This window comes from Lepisma saccharinum, chromosome 3, assembly GCF_977018435.1.
Source record: "Lepisma saccharinum chromosome 3, izLepSacc3.1, whole genome shotgun sequence".
NCBI classification, from domain to species: domain Eukaryota; kingdom Metazoa; phylum Arthropoda; class Insecta; order Zygentoma; family Lepismatidae; genus Lepisma; species Lepisma saccharinum.
This window is the reverse complement of record NC_139231.1, coordinates 138,876,656-138,899,249: the sequence shown is the minus strand read 5'-3', so window position 1 is coordinate 138,899,249 and position 22,594 is coordinate 138,876,656. Positions and strand designations below refer to the sequence as shown.

The 22,594-nt window shown below is 37.9% G+C and overlaps 1 protein-coding gene across 2 annotated transcripts in view; it reads left to right on the top strand.

The window, feature by feature from the left end:
- The window catches only part of LOC145985455 (spondin-1-like), a 129,647-nt gene that overhangs the window by 101,932 nt on the left and 5,121 nt on the right, over positions 1-22,594 (top strand). For both annotated transcript variants that reach the window (XM_083119523.1, XM_083119522.1), the window contains exons 9-14: positions 450-627; positions 2,544-2,769; positions 12,721-12,919; positions 14,088-14,267; positions 17,892-18,088; positions 20,064-20,136. In XM_083119523.1, the coding sequence (XP_082975649.1) occupies positions 450-627; positions 2,544-2,769; positions 12,721-12,919; positions 14,088-14,267; positions 17,892-18,088; positions 20,064-20,136 (1,053 nt within the window). The remainder of the gene's footprint in view (positions 1-449; positions 628-2,543; positions 2,770-12,720; positions 12,920-14,087; positions 14,268-17,891; positions 18,089-20,063; positions 20,137-22,594) is intronic.

Below are 22,594 nucleotides of genomic sequence, written 5' to 3'. Positions count from 1 at the left end.
ATATAAAAACCTAAAAAAAAGCTTGATTTAGAGGCATACACCTAAAATAGGTTCTAACAAGCAAAATAGTTCTTTTAGGCACTATAAAACTTCATCAGTTGTTGCGTTTTTTAACGAAACGCTGACATAACTTATTATTTCTCACATACCTGTAAAGGAAAAAAATAGGTTAAAAACCTAATACCCAAGGTCTAATTATTAGAAAGTTTTCTGTTGTTGTTGTTGATTTTGTTCGCTTGCAAGTATGTTATAATGTAAATAGATGAATACATGCGTTATAATAAATATGTAATTATGTCTAGGGGTAATATATACTATGTAACACGATCTCAAGGAAACTACTCTGACATTAGTGGATCTAAACGTAAGAATCTGAACTTGATTAATGCCTTGTAATATATTAATGAGAAACTTGTGTAAGTTGTAACTGCCGTTTTCTTTCCCCGAAGAGTACGCTGAGTGCGCAGTGACCGAGTGGCTGCCGTGGAGCGCTTGCAGCGTGTCCTGCGGGAAGGGCGTGCGCATGCGCCAGCGTCTCTACGTGGACCCCAGCAGGGCAGACTTCCGCCACTGCGACAGGAACCTCGTCTCCAAGGAAACGTGCGTCGGAAGGCACCCCAACTGCGAGTGAGTGGAAATTTAGATTAGCAAGTTCTCCATTCCTTGCCACTGTAATTCCAGGTTGTCAACTGGTTTTATTACTTTACAAATTATCAACATGTTGTGAATTGCTTTCGTGGTTGCAGACTTGAATTAAAAATCTTCCGACTAAAGTAATACCAAATGACTGCGATGCTTACTGAGAGGCCTTGATTCAAATCCTCATGAGGGAATACTCGCCCAATCATCAAACAAGGAGCAGTGTGATAGAGGATTCAAGCATAGACATCTCTGTGATTCAAGTCTACACCATACGCGAGTCTTGCATGAACCTAAGAAGCACACAGTAGTTTGGGAGAGACAAAGTTTCATCGTTTAAAAGATTACGATACTATTCTGCAGAGTGTACGTGAAGTTGTTTACTAAATTCCCTAAACAAAATTACTAATCTTGAAGTAAAAAGGATCGACAAAGTTATATCGAATACAAGCATCGCATTCATCATTGCTCGGCATATTTTTTTGGTTATCTGTTTAAAACTGTCCCGACGGGGTCCAAAAGAATTCCTCCATTTTGGTTAACAGTTGCCTTCAAATAGCTTAGTGCTGTTCTGCACAGAATTGGAGCACAAAGATTCATTGTAACGTTAGGCTTACCATATATTTTTGGGTCCAACCCAGGACATATTGGCGATCAACTTGTTACTGCTAAATTTCAGTTTTTTTACAAAAAATAAATTGAAATTACTTAAAAGCCTTAATATTTTATTGGAACATTAAACTATAAATTGTACAAGAAAAAATATTAACATTATTTTCTAAAATCAATCAATTAATTTTCAAATGTTTAATTGAATACTACATTTTCTGATGTTTAGGAAAGCTCTCTGTTCTAGGTAGCATTATCTCTTAGTTGACTCAGTTGCACTTTTCACTAGACATGACTTTTTTTCAGAAATGGCTTGTTTGTTTTAAATTCTGCTCGTGAATATTCAATACCGGTAGCTATTTTCATGTTCAGATTCTCAAAACCCCGAACATTTTGCAATCCCGGACATCACTAAAAAACCAGGACTGTCCGGGCTAATCCCGGACGTATGGTAAGCTTATGTAACGTGGAACTCGTTAACTCACTCTACCCCAATGTACGCTGCTGCATATTTTGTTCTGTCCTGCGCGACTTGCCATGTGCTTAAGTGCCTTGCTCGACACGCTTCAGTACAATTATGAAAGGACGAAAATGAATATGGGAATATTCATAAGCATTCGTGTATCTACAGCGTAATATGCTGGAAATTTCATTTAATTCCTAATTATTATTTCAAATATTTGAAATTAATTCCCAACGTGTGTGTCAAAGCATGCTTTGTAGATTTCCGGCATACGTGTTATTGATATCATAACACCAGTAAGTAGTAAATATTTTGTTTTAAAAAGCACCAGAACTCTGCAAAAAGATTTCATAACTTTAGTCTAATTAGCTATGTAAAGAGGTGTACTAAGATTGCAAGGAGCAAGGTGGACCAAAAAAAGGCAACCGAAAGTATTAAGAAGTCATTATTTCTGTTACCCTTTTTTGGACATCCTGTATAAGTAAATAGTAAACTTGAATGAGATTTGTGTTGTGTGGAACTGGTCCAAAATGAAAGCAGTTACGTATCCAGGTTTATTAAACACAGTTGGATGCGTAACTGACCTCAAATTTCATAGTATTCTTAGCTCTTGAAAATATGTATAATTTCCGAAAGGCATCCCCAACTGTCTCATTGACACCATGTAAAACTACAGGAGCATTCCCCCAGTTAACCCCGCCGACCTAACAGTTACCACTTCAAACGCCACACTAAAGAATTTTAGCCACTAATGAAATGAACTTTCTTATTTATAATATTATTTCAGACTGCACGTTTTCTTATCCCTGTATATCCCCCTCTCTTTCCTCAGCTCCTACCTGTACCGAGGCTTCCTGGACGAGCGTCGCGACGACCCGGTGTGCGCCGTCACCACGTGGGGCTCGTGGTCCTCCTGCTCCACCACGTGCGGGCCCGGAACGCAAATCAGGACCCGCCGCTACAAGCACAAGCTGGGCCACAAGAAGTGCCGCTGGCAGCTGGTCGAGAGGAAGATCTGCTTCGGGTCCCAAGGGAACTGCGAGGAAGACCCAGAAGAGGTGAGGGGGAATTCATTTTCACTTTTCCTTCCTACCTTCGAAGGTGATCTACCCCTAAAAGAGTTGCTTTAACCCAAATGTTAACGGAGATATGATTCAGAAAGGTTACTCTTCGTGAATCTTTGACATAAAAATGAAAATTAATATAAAAATATTAATTACAAATTGTATTTCTAAATAAATTTATAGTTGGACGTATTACAGGTGCGTTAGTTTATGTACATAAAGCTCTACTTCATACTTCAAAAAACCTCAATAGACCTATATGCTGTAAATTCAGTTTTGCTTGATTTTGGCTAATCGCGACGATGAGGATGGGTGACGAAATGATGAGAGGACAATCACAAATAACACCCATACCCAGGCCGGGATTCGAACCCAGGACCCCTGGGCTCGTAGCACGCTGTTCTAAACACTCCGTCAAGGAGGTTGTCACTCTAAAAATTAACATTGTAGTTGATGTAGATGAAATAGATTTAAGTTTCGAAAAAATGAATTTTCATGATTAATGAGAAATATCACAATATCTCAGATTTAGAAAACAAAAATACATTTCATGCATATGAATGATAGAAGAAATAACGACATTTTACAGGGTATAACGTGATTAAAGAGATCACCAGAATGAATATTCCATGGAATGTAAGTGACAGATAAACAGTAGCTGGATTGACTTTCATTTGTCGTACATTTTTTCATTTGTATTTAAGAGAAGGACCTGCAAGATTTAAAACCATCTCTTCGATTGCATTCTGTTCCAGTTTGGGAGACAATATTTCAAACTTTCATCGTGTCTTTCGTTTTGAATTAGGTTAGGCGTTAGGATGATGATAAATGCAAATGATTTTCAATTCTGCTACTATTTATGAATTAACAATCATTAGTATCGTTGTGTACTGCTCCTAATTTCGTTCTGATGCTCCAAGAATCCCCCAAAATATCTTACTAGGAAGAAGTTTATCTGTTTAAGTCAGCTATCAAGAACGCTTTCCTGCTTACTTGTCAAATCCAGGAAAGATTTTTCCCCGAATACGAGCACTTGGTTTTCTTCTCCATAATTTCCAGCAGCAAATTATCTAGAGGATTAGCTTCACGTTTTCCCTCTCATTTAAACCCATATCTCATCTAATACCTCCTTTCAGCCTCCTCCTTCAGATATCGATTATCCTGTCAAGACCTCTTTGGAACTTCCCTCCGAGTTTGATTCGTTGTTTGGCGCCTTCATTGTCAAGTCTAATTTCATTTCCAGAACGAAAGCCTATCTTCTTTCCATTAGTTGGAATCCCGCCTATCACCAACAAATTCATTAAGAACTTTTCCTTCCTTGGTGCGATTAAAATCGATGGTGAAAGACTTCTCTGGGGCTGAAAGCGACCCTCCAATAGAGGTTTTGTTCCAAAGATTCCTCTGTATACGCTATTCATGGTCCTTTCACTATGAATCATGGTGTTGCAATAGGAATTTTATGGTCAGTTACTGTACAAATTTCGAGAATGAGGATAGTATAAATAATAAACGAAAACAGAATTGCACTAGGTTTTACAAATCTGACTGTGGGTAACACGTAATACACTAAATGGCGAGTTTCGGTCACCACGGTCTCATAAAAATGTTTAAAAAGAACTTTTCAAAATAATTATGTGTATGCGCTTCATTGCAACAAGGGTGGTTTCTTTACTGGCTGAACCTCTTTAATTGCTCGACGTTTCTATGTACTAATGCACATACAGCTTTCTAATGATCTGAGAATGTAATGAAATCTAATGTAAGATAGTTACATAAGGTAACTGAACGAAATTACAAGTAAAACAAGATCTTTATTTGTCTTAGAAAGCAGATAGTAAAAATTGATTTTAAGCAAATGTTGCATTTGAATTTATCTTCGTCAGAGTAACTTCATAGAAACACACACACACATGCACGTATTATAATTATGAAATTTCTTGCTTTTATTATACAAATATACTTACAGAAATGAACACGCACACAAAAGTATATAAGAGAAAGTCTACAAGTGTCATAATTTGCTTTCTAATTCAAGCAATGTGATAAAATTTGACGTATGTAGGTACAAATACTCTGCCTCTCTCTTTGAAGGTATAAGTCTGTTCTGTTCTTAGCGCCTAGTAGCTGTTTAAAAAGGGCAGTTGGTTTGGAAAGTGGTTAAGCGTTTGTACAGTCTTGGACACTGCTGGGTTGTAACGACCCTATTGAAGAAGCAGGGAAGCAAGTCCTCGATGTCTGACCACCAAGCGCCTTGTGAGTAGACAAACCAACCAACTTTGCAATTCTGCGGCTTGTATACCAGTCACGGGTATACATCACTGTAAATTGAGCAGTGATGCCACAGAGAAATATGAGATGAAGATTGTCGGGAGTAATATCTCGTGTTCTCGACATGGAATAATACTCAGTTCACGTTAAGTTCCTTTATTTAATATTGTTTGGGAACGAACCTGACGGACTGGGTTTATATTTTCACTCCTTGAATTACACTAAGTTCTATATTTTACAATTATATTAATGCTTTGAACGAAAATAATACCTAGAACAACATCCAACACACGTTCACACCACTCTTGTCACACACATGAACGTGAAAACACACAGACAATGGTAAGTTTTAACTTCCAAGTGAATATCCGAATAACAGTAAAAGGAGAAGCATGATGTGCGAAACATGGGATATTTCACAGAAAGAATGCGTCTATTTTTGACATACCTTGTTTCTATCAATAGACAATGAAACAATTATCAGTGAAATTTAGATGCATGTCCTTTTTCAGGTGTTGAGGAAGGAAACAGACTGACTGGAGAAAATAAAATGTAGTGTTATTGATAATGTGTTGGTTAGCGTGCAGAGCTTACATCAGCGAGGCCTGGGTTCGATCCCCACCATGGGCAAAAAATTGTATTTCTTTCTAGCAGTGAACAAGTATATTGGTTTGGTTTTAGTTGGTGTTTTAAGTCCACTTTATGCACAGTAAGGCTAATCGGGACTGGACCTACAGTTTAAAGTGGAATCCGAACCACCATGTGCCTCCACCGGGTATCGAACCCGGGACCCCTTGATTACAAGGCGACGACGCTACAACTGCGCCATCGGGGAGGCCGTGAACAAGTATATTATATTGTTTTCTAGACATTTTGACGAAAGCATACACATCAAATTTAATATTTTAATCTGTTCTTTCATTCTTCTAATAGGTTCTCTATCACAAGGGATATAGAGATTCTCTATCTTGGCGAATGATATATTCCCAATGGTTCCGTAGCTACGATTCTCCAGTCCCTTTCACTCACTTGTCTTATTTATTTAATTTTCTTCATATTTACTCACGAATTAACATGAATCTAACGAAAGCACACAGATATAACTTAGTTAGAACAAGAAACACACCTCCAATCGAAAGTTCTAGGCTCTAGATGTGGAATTTTTGAGCGGGTGATTATTCCTGGGTCTCTACTTATCATCTTCGTCTAAAAAACATCCCTCACTATTCCCGTGATTAACCTAGGGAGAGACCAAAGCTACTCAAATAACGAAAGTACAGAAAATGCAAGACACACCTGCCAAGCCATGTTATACTTTGGGAATTAGCAATCTGAAAATAAAGTTTCGTTTTAGTCGACTGCTTGCAAAAACGTTTCGTGTTGTCTCGTATGGAGTGTTGCTCATCGTGTCGGACTAGCATGCGGAGAACCTGAGTTCGAGCACAGCAGAAGGTATTTATTTTTTTCTAATTTCATCCAACCTTATTTATAAAACTGAGGTTTCTTCAAAACCTTTTGAATTACATTCCACTTCGTATGTTGGTAATCTGAAAGCAGCAAAGATGAAAATTTCCTGTTCCGAGGCGATGATGTATTTGTGTATATGCTGAAAAATCACAGTTATTAGCGAAAAGCATGCAGCCATGTTATCATTGAAATCGCTTCCTACTTGTCAGTCCTAATATGGCAGTAGCTACATTCTGTCAACACACCAACTTTCAAGTTCCCCGTTAATGAGCGAGCGCAATCCGGTCGCGAAGTCATACAACGGCTGGGGGTTGGTCGGGCCGAGTGCTGTCTGAAATAAAGACTTTGATACTTGCGTTTGCATATTCGAAACCAAAATAATACGATTTCTTTTATTCCCAGCAAATTACATCGAAACCATTAATAACTGTTTTTGCATTGTGATGTTGATATCATATATTGAAAGAATGAAAATGCAGAATTTCGCTTGAACCAACTTATAAATGATCATATCCTGATGTGAAGCGTGAGATGCACGATCAAAAAGCCTGAATGTTGCATTGAAAACTGCAGAGAACAATGACTGAGTTATGAACAGTGAAAGGTTTTTCTATGCTTCAATAGATTTTTGTTATTACTATAAATGAACAAGGGAGACGAACACAGGTTGGTTTGAAGAACTAAATTGTAAACTAAAAGTTTTAATTAATGAAACAAAACACGTTCAAGATTTAAAATATTGCATTCAATTATAGGCACATTTCACCAACTGAAAGACTATTTTCAAAATTAATAGTATTTGGATAACCGACAAATCCAAAATTGACGTTGAGACCGTAAAGCACTTGATAATCACAGAAATATAATTTTCCTTGAACATGCCCTTAACTTTGTGTCTTGATTGTGGAATGAATGTGTTGCAACGAGCAATGTATTGTAGAGAGTGTTTATAATCTCTTGTGTACTGCATGAGAATACTGAAGTCATTTTAGTTTCCTAACAAATAAAAAATATTCATTGTAATCTTTAAAAATGGAAAGCCTTTGTTTATTTGCAGCTGTTCATGATAGAAATTCAATTGCAAAACAAGTTATGAAATTAACAAATATTTCTCTTACATATTTGTGATATGTGCTCGTATGCTTTATACAGGATGAGGAAGGAAGCAGTTATAAAAGGTAGAAAATTACTGTTCTTGGGTAGCCTGTCCTGCTTTTGTCAAAAAACCTGATCAGCATACTGAACAAAGCCATCACATGAGATACGACTTCAATAATAAGATCCGTTTCTGTGGCCAAATAACTCCGAAAAAGGTAATAAAATTGTCAGTGTGAGGAGACGGAGAAATAATTGCCTCCTATCTTACAATATACTCTGTATGCCTAGTGTGGTTTGCCTGTCCCAAAATAGTAAGCTGAAGACAAACCTCTGTCGGTTGTAACGCGTGGAACGTTTCGTTCCAGCTTACAAATCACATGAAATACTTTCGTTCGCATCAGTGTGCTGGTCTGAATGCAAAAGGTCATGTTCGACTGATAAGCACGTGACTCCGCGGACAACCGTCAGCACCGCATAGAACCTTCTGTAACTTTGCGAGGTTCCTTCGCATCCCTGACAAAGCGATGCGTAGTCCTGGCACGTTTTGCATAACTAGCAGTGAGTTTGGACTCTGGATATTTTTTGAAATCAGAGAAAAGTAATGATGTGCAGAAAAACAGATTTTTTTCTCTATGTTTCGATTGTGTGCTCAAATGTTGCTGTAAACATAACTCCGTGACACACAACAACAATTACATTAGCCAGTCATTTCCGAGAAAGAAACGCTTCAAAGATTAGAAACTTAGCAAGAGTTACTCTCGAGACGAATATATTGTCCGTCTGTCACAAGAGCCGGTGGTGTGGTGGTAGCTTGTTAGCTTGACACGTAGAAGGTACTGGGTTCGATTACCGTTTGATAGCCTCCAGTTTTTTGCTTAACTCGAGCAACTATTTATTTCATTTTATTTTTTGCGCACATTCTTATTTTATTTGATGTGCGAATTGTTGAATTTTGAATTGAATTTTGTTTTCCAAACTTTTACGATAATTACTTGTGAATAGTATTATATTTATTTCTGGATCATTTTCTCGAAAAAATGTATATTTTTCGCCAGGCATAACATTTTTTTAATAAAACACGTGGACAATTTAATATGTAAATATTTGTAAAATGATGATAAAAGTGGAAAACTATCGTAAAAAATCATTTTAATAAATAAAATTGAAAACGGTAAAATAGAGATTTCTACTCAAAAATGTAGTAAAAATTTCACCTTTATTTAAATAAGTTATTAAATAATATGCAAAAATGAGTAGCTCGAGTTATTTAACAAAATGTGCACTAGAACGGGAATCGAACCCAAAACCTTCAGGACTTGAAACTTATTCATTACCACGCGGCAACCTGGCCGCTTGAATATCATACAAAAGCTTCGCCTCATCAAGGCATTTAGAAAACATCGAAACCTTCAAGCGCTTTTCCTCGAATTTTTTTCTTCTTTTAAGTCCACTTTATGTACAGTAAGAATGGTAATACCGTACTGGACCTAGAGTTTAAAGTGGGATCCCAACCACTTACTTCTAAACCGTATCAAACATTTTCTCGGAAATTGTTGGCTAGCGTGAGATATTATCAATACTCGTTTTCAAGCATGGATGTTTGTGTTTGTCCCAATGAGAATAAAGAGAAGACAGAGAAAATTGACGTGTGACAACTGAGAAAAATGTGAAAAACGGGAGATACTGACGAATAGGTGTATTCCTTTAATTTTATAATAAAGAAAAAGCTACAGGGTACCCTACCACTATACAAAGTACCGTCCCAAATCGTAGCCTCTCCTTCTTAGATGAAATAAACAGATATTCGCAGTTAGTGACTTGTGTGCCTTTTCCTGAAAACTTAGATATTTTATGTTAGTTTATAATTTTAGTTCATCATTAGTTCTCTCTTGTTTATTTATATTAATAAATAAATTCCTAGTATGAAAATACATTTCACTGTTCGTAAGTCAAGCATTGTAAACTGTTAAAAAAATAATACATTGTAAACTGTTGAAGTGTGGGAGGGAGACCAGCAGTCGGAAGGTAAGCCAAGGCCCTCTCGGGCTGTAGCGCTGCGGGTTATTATTATAAACTGTTGAAAAATACTGCAATTTTTTCTGCAGTTTTCAATGCAACATTCAGGCTTTCTGATCGTGCATCTTACCTTCACATCAGGGTATGATCATTTATAAGTTGGCTCAAGCGAAATTCTCCATTTTCATTCTTTCAATATATGATATCAACATCACAATGCAAAAACAGTTATTAATGGTTTCAATGTCATTTGCTGGGAATAAAAGAAATCGTATTATTTTGGTTTCGAATATGCAAACGCAAGTATCAAAGTCTTTATTTCAGACAGCACTCACGATTTTGAAACGTGGATAGGTAATAATTTTACGGGGAACGTGAAAGTTGGTGTGTTGACAGAATGTAAAAGTAACCCTATAGCGCTACAGCACAATATTGGGCCCTGGCTTACCTACCGACTACTGGCCTCCCTCCCACGCGAACCACCAAGGGGGCGTGGAGATCTGCAGCCAGACTAGGGGATCGGGTGGTCGGCCCGACCAACCCCCAGCCGTTGTAGGACTTCGCGACCGGATTACGCTCGCTCATTCACGGGGAACTTGAAAGTTGGTGTGTTGACAGAATGTAGCTACTGCCATATTAGGACTGACAAGTAGGAAGCGATTTCAATGATAACATGGCTGCATGCTTTTCGTTAATAACTGTGATTTTTCAGCATATACACAAATACATCATCGCCTCGGAACAGGAAATTTTCATCTTTGCTGCTTTCAGATTACCAACATACGAAGTGGAATGTAATTCAAAAGGTTTTGAAGAAACCTCAGTTTTATAAATAAGGTTGGATGAAATTAGAAGAAAAAATACCTTCTGCTGTGCTCGAACTCAGGTTCCCCGCATGCTAGTCCGACACGATGAGCAACACTCCATACGAGACAACACGAAACGTTTTTGCAAGCAGTCGACTAAAACGAAACTTTATTTTCAGATTGCTAATTCCCAAAGTATAACATGGCTTGGCAGGTGTGTCTTGCATTTTCTGTACTTTCGTTATTTGAGTAGCTTTGGTCTCTCCCTAGGTTAATCACGGGAATAGTGAGGGATGTTTTTTAGACGAAGATGATAAGTAGAGACCCAGGAATAATCACCCGCTCAAAAATTCCACATCTAGAGCCTAGAACTTTCGATTGGAGGTGTGTTTCTTGTTCTAACTAAGTTATATCTGTGTGCTTTCGTTAGATTCATGTTATTTCGTGAGTAAATAAGAAGAAAGTAAATAAATAAGACAAGTGGGTGGAAGGGACTGGAGAATCGTAGCTACGGAACCATTGAGAATATATCCTTCGCCAAGATAGAGAATCTATATATCCCTTGTGATAGAGAACCTATTAAAAGAATGAAAGAACATATTAAAAGGTAAAAAGGTAAAAAGTGCTCCCCTGTGCATAGCACTACGCCATGAAGGCGTATAGGGGGTGTGGGGGTAACGCCCCACACTTCTAGAACAGATTAAAATATTAAATTTGATGTGTATGCTTTCGTCAAAATGTCTAGAAAACAATATAATATACTTGTTCACTAATAGAAAGAAATACAATTTTTTGCCCATGGTGGGGATCGAACCCAGGCCTCGCTGATGTAAGCTCCGCACGCTAACCAACACACTATCAATAACACTACATTTTATTTTCTCCAGTCAGTCTGTTTCCTTCCTCAACACCTGAAAAAGGATATGCATCTTAATTTCACTGATAATTGTTTCACTGTTTATTGATAGAAACAAGGTATGTCAAAAATAGACGCATTCTTTCTGTGAAATATCCCATGTTCCGCACATCATGCTTCTCCATTTACTGTTATTTGGATATTCACTTGGAAGTTAAAACTTACCTTTGTCTGTGTGTTTTCACGTTCATGTGTGTGACAAGAGTTGTGTGAACGTGTGTTGGATGTTGTTCTAGGTATTATTTTCGTTCAAAGCATTAATATAATTGTAAAATATAGAACTTAGTGTAATTCAAGGAGTGAAAATATAAACCCAGTCCGTCAGGTTCGTTCCCAAACAACATTAAATAAAGGAACATAACGTGGACTGAGTATTATTCCATGTCGAGAACACGAGATATTACTCCCGACAATCTTCATCTCGTATTTCTCTGTGGCATCACTGCTCAATTTACAGTGATGTATACCAGTGACTGGTATACAAGCCGCAGAATTGCAATGTTGGTTGGTTTGTCTACTCACAAGGCGCTTGGTGGTCAGACATCGAGGACTTGCTTCCCTGCTTCTTCAATAGGGTCGTTACAACCCAGCAGTGTCCAAGACTGTACACTTTATGCACAGAAAGGCTAATCTGAACTGGACCTACAGTTTAAAGTGAGCTCCGATCCACTATGTTCCTCAACGTTACCACTACGATATAAAATGGTCATATAAACCTTGGAAGTGAGTTTAGTAGTTTGTTGTTGCGAGCCAAATACCAGTTTGAAGCACCGATTCACAGAGAATTGTTTGGCGAATTGGTTGACTTTTAACTGTGATAATGTGATATCGAGGCAATATGTAGCAAATTGGTGTCGTGGATTTGAAACAGAATATGAGAAAAAGGAAAACCTCGGAAGGAGGAGTCTGCCCAGCTCCTGGACAATTGACTTAAAGTGTGCACTCGTGAATATGGGTATTAATATGCCCGAAAATTTGAATCACTGTTTCAAGGTGGATGGTTCATCTTGACAAGACTTTCTCTGCATCATGAATGGAAAAACTTATTTGACATTTTTATGAGTGCTTAAATCAGCATGGTGATTATTGAGAGTAGTAGTTCCTTCGACGTTGCATGACCATTTCGAGACTGCGAACACTATCCTCCGAATACGTTGTATTTTTCTCCTGATTAACGTATATCTATTTACTGTAATATAACACCTGCATTCGCGAGCCGTAGTATTCAAATTTCGAAATAAATCATCGTTCTGTTATCAACACTTCTGCAAAGTAAACATATCTCTCGGTAAATTCGCAAATCAAATTAGCAATTAGAATGAATATTGTAAACATGAATAAAGGAAGTGAAGCTAATATCTAGTATTCGTGCAGGTGGACCCCCGATGCGCAGTGACGGAGTGGAGCGACTGGAGCCCCTGCACTACGACCTGCGGCCGGGGAAGGAAGGTGCGCACCCGCCTCTACACGGTGCCCGAGTCCTGGAGGTCGGACTGCGACGTCACCACCGTTCAGGAGATGGAGTGCGAGGCGGAGATCGCCACCTGCGAGCTGGACTTAGCGGACGCCAAAGGTAAGAGCCTTTCTTCCTTTTTTTTCTTTCTTTTTAAGGGCAGGAGGGATAGTTTGTGTCCAGCCAGACGCGAGGACCCTAAACTGCTCCCCCCCACCCCCTCACAGACCTTTCCCCGCGGCGAGCTGGGGAAAGAGAGGTCTGTGCCCTGGATGATCGTCGGAGGAGCATTATGCTTATGGGAGTATTATTTTACTTGTTCTCTTGGGAATATCTAACTTCCGATGGCACAGAAAAACACATGAACGAAAAGAGGACAGGTTAAAGATTTGATTCACAGGCGGAAAAGTCGAAACTTTCATTTGATTAGCCGTAAGTTGAAGTAGTTGCGGTTTAAGGAATGGATGGCATTCTGAAAATACTTATTCATCATATTTTTCAAACATCATGACTAGCTTAAGCTTCCACTTGCAACATGGGGAGAAAGTCATGCTCTCTTGTGTAGTCGGGGATATTTGTAGTAGCAGTGCCCATTCCGAGGATATTGAAATAAATGGACAGCTGGTACGAAACCTTCACTCTTTGGCTTAAGTCGCCGCCTAGTCACGGAACTAGGTTTCCTGCTAGAATGGCCTTCTGGTTGCCGAACTAAGTATAAAATTGTTGATATTTCTAGACGCAATTTGAGATTACAAGAGTAGCCATACATGTTATTTTCTTCTGTAAATACGATTCAAATTAAACTGATATTGTCGATTTTATTTTTGTTATTTAGCGTCGAATTTCTGCTACTTTTGGCTAATCGCGACGATGAGGATAAGTGATGGTATGATGAAATTGATGAAGTGACAAAGAACACTAATGCCCAGGCCGGATTCGAACCTAGAATCTCTGACGTCGTAGCGCGCTGTGGTAACCACTCCGTCACGGAGGTCAACTGATATTGTCTTTTGTGTTCAAGTCGTATTTTATATAATTCCTCCCTTCAACTTAATACAAATGCTACTTACTTAGCATTTATATTAAGTTAGTAACTATGTTCCAAGTAATATAGTTTCATTTATAATTATATTTATGAATTTTAGTTTTATATTTTTACTGATTACTCTTCACATGCATCGCCATGCAAATAATGAATAAAGGTTCAAGACAGAAAAAGAAGGAATGTAAATAAACTCGTAGACTATTGAATGATTTTATCTTTCCTTGGCTTTACTTTCTATTCCAGACGTATGCATGCTTGAGAAGGACGTCGGGCTCTGCGTGAACAACAGGAACAACATGGTCCGTTGGTACTTCGACTCCCAAAAGGGCATCTGCACAAAATTCTTCTACTCCGGCTGCCGGGGCAACAGGAACAACTTCAAGGAGGAACAGGACTGCACCAGGATATGCGGGAATTTAAGAGGTACTTAAACAGAATTTAAACTAACGACTGTTCATTATGAAGCTAAATGCCAGAGTTTGATTCTTTTTTAAAAAATATTTTTTCTTACCAAAATGTACATTTTTTTTTTTCAACGAAGATAGACTTCCTCTTATAAACGAATCCGTCAATGTTCGGAGTCTAAATACGTAGAACGATCGGAAATACCACGTGCGCTTCCGACCTCTTTTCTAAGTAACTAAAGTTTATTTGTGTACGGTTTGAAAAACACAACTTCGTAAGATATCTAACTAACTAACTCTCTAGCCTTCTTAAACCCGAAGGTTTATGACTGGAGCAACACAAGCCTTCCCGACGTCAGGGGTCCGGGGTTCGAATCCTGGCCTGGGCATGGATGTTTGTGAGTGTCCATTCATCATTTTCATCATATAATTACTCATCCTCATCTTTGCAAATTAGCCAAAAGTGGCACAAGAACCGAAGTAAAATAAAGCAATTCAATCAATCAATCAACACGAGCCTTCCATCTGTCCCTATCCTGGGCAAGATCAATCCAATCTTTTCCAGCCTTACTGATTTCCTTTAGATCCATCCCAACGTTATCCCTCCATCTTCGTCTTGGCCTTACTACAAGTCTCTTACCATCAGGTTTCCCAACAAGTATCCTGTAAACTCTTCTTTCCTCCCCGATTCGTGCCACATCGGCGCCCAGCTAAGTCTTCTTGATTTAATTATTCTAATAATATCTGGACAGGAATTCAAATTTTGCAGTTCAACATTATGTAACCTTTTCCACTCACCTGTCTCCTCAAACCTTTAAGGTCCAAATATTTTTCTAAGGATTTAATGTAAGAGACCAAGTTTCGCATCCATATAATACTACAGGCAAAATTGCTGTTTTGAATATTTTAACTTTTAGTTTCCTAGATATTATACGAGAAGATAAAAGTTTATGAAGAGAAAAGTGACACGTTTCCTGAATGTCAGCTTTTTATTTCTTCTATAATTCCATTTTCATTAGTTAGTATTACTTCTAAATACTTGAATTTGGAAACTGATTTAAACGAGTTGTTATCAATAATTAGATTTTGATTATTACCTGACACTTGGTTTCGACCTGTAAGGCTATATTTAGTTTTCTCTTTGCTAACTTCCGTATCATACCAAAGAGGGGATCGAACCTGCCACTTCCCATTGCTTTATGGGTGATGTAGCTTAATGATCATTCATTCTCAACGATGAGCACTCGTCCCTGGCAGATAACTTAATTGCAATGGGCGAGAGGTTATTTTACACACTCAGAAATGGCAAAATACAAGCTTTTGGATTTATACCTTCAAGTCTAGATCAACATGGTTGGAAAGAACAATACCTTTCTGTTGAGCACATAATGGTTCGGATCCCACTTTAAACTGGAGTTCCAGTCCCGTGCATAAAGTGGACTTAAAACAACAAATCAACCAACTTTAACTGCTTGAAAAAATATTTTAGCACTACTCTTAATTGTATTCATGTGATCCTCTAGCAAATCCACGCCATCTGCCAGTGCCTGCGATTGGGTTCCAAAACTAGGGGGGCAAGGTGCAAAAACTGGGGGCAAAGACAGTTTTCTTTCCCTCGTAGATAAGGTTTAGCATAGTGCGGGAGCAAAAGTGGCGAAAAGTGGGGGGCAACGACCCCCCCTCGCCCCTCCTAAACGCCGCTACTGCCATCTGCATATTCTAACAACTGAGTCGAACCATTTATTTTTTAGTCCTTCATTAGTTCCTTCTACCTTCCTAACAGCATATTCTAAGACAAAAATAAAGAGCAATGGAGATAATGCATGTCCTTGTTTAAACCCATCATGTATTTTAAATTTGTCAGACATATTAATACCCACACGAATTTTACTTTCTGTTTCATTATTACATACTTTTATCATATTAACAAGCTTCTTAGCTCTTTCAAACTCGACTAATATATTATATGATATATCTATCTCTCTTAACCGAATCATAAGATACCTATGTTTTAACTTTTAAAAAATTGAGTTCTGTGAATGAAGTAGTTTACAGTCTTTCCTGTATCACTTAAAAATATCCAAAGGATTGGCAAGGCTAAAAATATTACTCGTGGTTACGAAGTAATTTAGTATATACACAATGTTAGATCACAACAAAATATGTATCTTGTCAATCACTTGTGTTACTTTACATGGATTTTCATTCGAATGAATCATCTATTTATTTGCAATGATGTTTCAGAGGAAGTATTGGCGAACAGAACGGCTAGGCTACAGCAGTACGGTGTCAGCGTGTCAGGAGTGTTGACCTACGTTCTGCAGGATTCCGGCGGATCTCTCCATGCGGAGAACGTGGACCCTTCTTGCGGTACTGGCCGTGTCTTCCACGTTGTTTACTCTTCTACGTGTTGTTTATTTAGTTCACTTTGTGTTAGGTTTGTCTTGCGATCATTCATGTTTTGCTAGTGTCAGTGTATTTCTTGCATCCTGCAAATGCTCGCATTGCAAATCTTATGATTTTAATTTTGATTATTGCCATGAGAAATTCATGTTGAGAAAAATGTTTTTCCTTATATATTACGCTAGTGCACATCCAGTAGTTGTATCAGAGTGAAAGATTGTTTTTTTCTGATTCATCCTGTGACGTACTGCTAGGTTTTGATGTTTGCTTGTTGTAGATTTGTTGTCTTCTTCAACTGTCAGTTCTTTGGTTCCTTCAAATATTCTTTCTTCTTGGTAGCTTATTTGATATGTTGGTACCATCTCATTTATATCCATACATATTCACATCTTGATAAGATTAAGAACCTTTGCTCGTTGTTCTAATTTAAGAGTGTATTGTCTATCTTTTGTTTTGTTAAATTGCAAGTATCTTTATTATTTAATATTTGTCAGAAATCAATGTTCGGACAAGGAAGCCGTAATGGGTTCACATCAGTATGTGTGTGCGATTGTTTGTTTTAAAGGAATATATTCATCATAGTCGTAAAATAAAGAAAGGCTTTGAAAGTGTCTATCACATTACAAACAAGGGTTAACTTCCGCAGTAACACAATGCTTTCGTTTGCAACCCTTGTCCAAGAAGAGTTTTCCATTTCTCTGTTTTTGTGAACTAGGCTTTCAAAAGTCAATTTTTAGGGATCCTACAGCGTCAACCTTTTCCATTGTTGTAATGTATGAGGACATTTTGGACAAGAACACAGTGCAAATCATTGTCACCTTAAGAAAAATGGAGAAATATCGGAATGTCACGGAAACATAAATTTCAAATAATATTCGATTGCTTACATTCATCTAAAACTGAAAGTCTTTCGCGATAAACCTTGGCTAATATTGGTAAGTAATATACTATATATAAAATAACTCAAACAGAAAATAAACAGCTCAAACTTGAGACTCTGTTCAAGTCTCCTGTACTCCACTGAATACTTTAATTTTCTTCCACACATTCGTCAAGGCCTGCTGAAGCATTCTAAATTGACGTCTCTTATAGAAATGATTAAGAAAAACGGCAAAATAACGCAGCTCTGGTTAAATTGACAGCGCATAAGTACACATTATCGTATAACATTAGTCTTCGCTATAAACCCGACTAAGTACGACTAATCCCTTAAAAATGTATAATATTCTTGACATTTCAGATAATCACACAAAGGAATTCTTTCGCCTGCACAAAGCAGCAAATAGTTATTTGGACACGTCGACGCCATTTTCTCTGACGTCGGTGATCACAAGCGATGATCCATCCACCGACTGCCAGGTGTCGCAGTGGAGCGACTGGACGGCTTGCAGCACGACGTGTGGCAGAGGGAAAAAGGAAAGGACGCGAAAAATTTTGGTAAATATAGTGTTTGCAAATTTGCAATATTGGGTAAATGGGAACAAATAAAGTCTGAGGTAACAGTTGACGGCCAGCGTATGAGGATACCTTTTTCATCTTTGCTCGTTAATAAACTAAAAGCCTGCCAATTTGTCTCTCTCTTCTTTTCTTATTTCGCGTATGGTGTATCGTGTATGAAGTTCTACATGAAGGAATCGCATCCATTTTTGTAGCTGGTAAAATTTTAAATATTTCAGCATTAAAATGAGGATCATGAGTTCTGTTATGCAAGATTTCAAAAATGTGATAATAAAGAGGAGATACGCAATGGAATTTCATGCAAAATTAAATTTAGCAGTAAGAATAAGGGCGAGTAAATTGTACACTACTACACTCTTTTACAGAAAGGTTCTGGATGTAAGTACATCTTCGTTTACAAGTCGATAAAAATGACGATGGAGCTAACTTTTGAAAAACATTGCGTAGGCTGGACTCGGAGATTTGTTGTATAATTTTTTATAACACATAGCACATGTCATAAGCCCTTACATTCGCAATAACGATATGACAACGGACAGTGTAAATAATATAGAACCGTGACAAGTATCAAATTGGATATCTAACAAATTATTATGAACGAGAATTAAGATATCAGAATTCTTGAGTGTATAACTATGGAATCGTTTGTTTTGTTAAACGCAAAGACTTTATTTTTAATATACAGGGAGTCCATAAAGTCCTGCAAAAAACTAAAACTCTATAACTTGAAAACTATTAAGTTTATTAACAAAATATTTTGTGTGTACTTACAGAAAGGTTCAAAGTTTATTTCCTGCTTGTTATGTTCATCGCCAAACCTCCAATTGTGCACCATCCACGTCCAAACACTGTTGCAGTCTTTTTGTGAAACTGAGAATTGCGTGCTGACGGTGCTCTCCTGGGATATTCAGAATCACATCTCTTATTTTTTCTTTTAGGTCATCCAGATTACCTGGTTTCTGTGAATACACCTCGGTCTTTACATGTTCCCAAAACCAATAATCGCAAGGTGACAAGTCTGGTGATCTTGCAGGCCAAGGTGTGGGCCCTCTTCGGCCAATCCATCTATCTTGAAATTGTTCGTTAAGAAACTGCCAAACTTCAAGGGCAAAATGCGGCGGCGCCCCATCTTGTTGCATGTGGACGTCATTGATGATGCCTAAACTATTAAGTTCTGGCACAAGAAATGTCTGTAGCATTGGACTCCGGCCCACGCTGTCCTGCACTGACTGAATCACATCATCACTCGATCCTGGCCTTCCACTGCGTGGCAAATCTGACATACTTCCCGTTGCCTTGAACTTTTCATACCATCTCTTGATACTTTAATTTGCTGTGGATGGTTTCCCATATGTTGTCTGGAACTTTCTCTGCACTGAAACAAAAGATTATAACTCTGCAAACCACAGAACACACTGTGCCTTTTCCTGGATGGACGCCATCTTAAGTCACATGATCACGTGATTACCAGTGCAAGCGTCACCACTGAGCAGTGTGGCCAGAACAAAACTTTAAACTTCCACCCTTCTCACCCAAAAAATGTGTATTGTTAAACGCAACAGCTAAAAAGTTATAGAGTTTTAGTTTTTTGCAGGACTTTATGGACTCCCTGTATAGTAACAGTACGACGCAAAATATTGGGTGGGCTCGAGGCCTACATACCCATATAATTTGTCGCCACTGTAAACTGTGCAAATCAATTTGTATTAAATTCCAAATTTACAGCCTGTAGCAGCTTTACATCGAACATATATTATATACATATATATATACATATTTAACAGGAAACAACATCTATCGTGTGTCTTCCAGTATTCAATGTGATAATTGGTAGTCAAGTTTTAAGCAATTTTTTCAGCTCCCGAAAAGATTGCGAAAACGCTTCTAAAACGTTGTCATTTTCTTTTATAAAGAATAAGCATTTCCTTTCAATAAAATCTATTTTTCCTTACAGATCCATCCCCGAAATGGTGGGAAGGTGTGTCCGAGACTGACCAAAAGGCGCCGCTGCAAATCGAGAAAGTGCGGTGAGTAAGGACTGCCATCGGCAACACATGCACAGTAGCTTGTCTTGCATCAGATGAAGTTGGTGAAAGCCCGTGCCTTGCCCAAGACACGATAGAGTTGCTTACAATCCCTTCCGCCTACTGAGATCCCTTGGCACCAAGTAGATAGCGCAAGTAGCAGTTTCCCGCACCTTTTGTACTTGAGGTCGCAAAATGGTTTTGAGTAGATTTAGTGTCACGACGAAGACGGTTTCGTAGTCTCGTGCATAGTTGATTTTCCTTTGAATCGACGAGCGTTGCGGAGCAAGACTCGGATAAACAGACTGCATGGCTGCCACGAAACATTTCCATGACTGTCGAAAATTTTTATCTGATGAAACATCAATTACAGCTTAAACTATTTAGCATGCAGTTTGCATTACTTTGTTATTTTATTTTTCCTATGTCGGAAGTTGGTTCAGTTTAACATTATATTTGTAGCTCATGGTAGTTTTCTCATTGTGTAATGCACTTGTAAATACTAATTTATGCTTTGTTAATTATATGTAATACATAAATGCATTTATTACGAGTATAATATATAGGCTATATGATATATCATTATTTGCATTTATTTGTAGATATTGCTGAATATTTCTGCTTGTTCACGGGCTGAAATAATGTCTTATGTCATTGCATTTGTATTTTGTAATTGAATAGTGTAATTTGAAATTCCGTGTATTATATTAATCATAACAGATTGTATGTGTATTTGAATGTAAAAGATGAACTACCTACAATTTGGCATTTCGTCTTTTTAGATTTTTTTCTGATAAAGCGTGACTATTATTAATAAATACATATCCTAGACATTTCGTAATAATCTGTTTTTATTTTCAATACACTACAATTTTCAAAATTATTTTGAGATATTCTTGACAGAAACATGGATTATAAATTATGAAGAATACATGCATGTTCTTCAAGAAAGAGTATTCTGGATTTTAGAAATATATTTGAAAAAGTTCCCACTTTACACTGAATTCTTTAGAACATGAATAATATATTAATGCAATTTTTCAACGTATTCTTGATAGGTCTGTACGTAAACCCTTGATATACATTTTATTCTAAGTTGAGATATTTTAAGTTAAACTTTCTTCTGCCAGCCTGTAGACATATTAGAATTCAAATTATTCAACGCCCCTTGTGCCTCATACACAGCACGGATTTCTTTCCAGCAGTGATGACGCTGCCAAGGACAGACAAATACCCAGAGATAAATGTATGGAATACCTGCTTTTGAAAAATACACTATACTTTCAACCACCATTTACAAATCTGCCTTCATTGGAATCAGATTTCTACCTGTTATGTTTGTATTCGACTAGTTTGTGGGTTCTCTCGTATGGCATATTTTGCATATTCAAAACAGCACGTCACTGACTTGACTGTGGCACGGGGCCACATCAGCTGCATTTCAAAGATGGGCAAGTCGACTGAGAACTCCCTACATGAGAGTGTTACGCCATTCTCCAAGATGTTAACTAGGCACTGGCAGTCAGAGCAGATTCGAGAGGAAAGCGAGGAGAAAAAACACCAAGTGCACTGCAAAGATTTTCTGCTATGAGAATTAAAATACGAGTTCTAAAGAGCCAAGAGTTTAATGTCGGAATCAAAATTACTGATCATGCATTGGAATCAAAGGTGTTGAAATACGAAATAGAACTAAAGTAGATTTTCCAAAAGATTCTCCAAAGATGTTTACTACTCATGTTTCCATTGCAACTGAAAGCTTTCTTTGGAGTCAAGATTAAACTGATGCTGACTTTCTGATAGCACATCATAGTGCTTGTGTTGTGAGTGTGCGTGTCAGTGGCGTGACGTGATTTTCTCGAAACTGTGAGCAATTCTAGTAATAACCCCGTCCTTAACCAGTGCTTGTCCAGCAACTTCAGCTATCGTAACCAGTTCAAAAATTATGAATTTTACGAAAGCCTGCATTAGACATACTACAAGAATATAGATCACCATATACCTGAAAACAGAGCAGTAGTCTGCAAGTACTCCATTCACGATCAGTTCACTTCGATTGACATAAGGAGAATGGCAAGTGTTACACTATATCTCAGTTTGGTGATTCACCGGACACTTCACTACGGCCAGTTTCATAAATAAATGTTACATAATTGTTCAGTTTATTTGTGAAATTTCTTGCACTAAACGATTTTACCACCAGGAAGCCTTCAATCACATACAGCCATTTTCAGTTGATAACGAAGTTCCGCGGATGAAGACGAAATATTGAACAGAGCACTAAAGCTCAGAGCATGATCGTTCTTCCTGTTGCTTACACTGCAGGCTAGTCACATATTGCGACGTAGCGCTGACAAACTGAGAACAATGACTGCTATCGTATCTGGCAGGAGCGGCAAGTGCGTTGATTACTTGTGCCTTAGGCCCACAAGCTAGCCACGCTGATTAACATTTGAATGCGTTA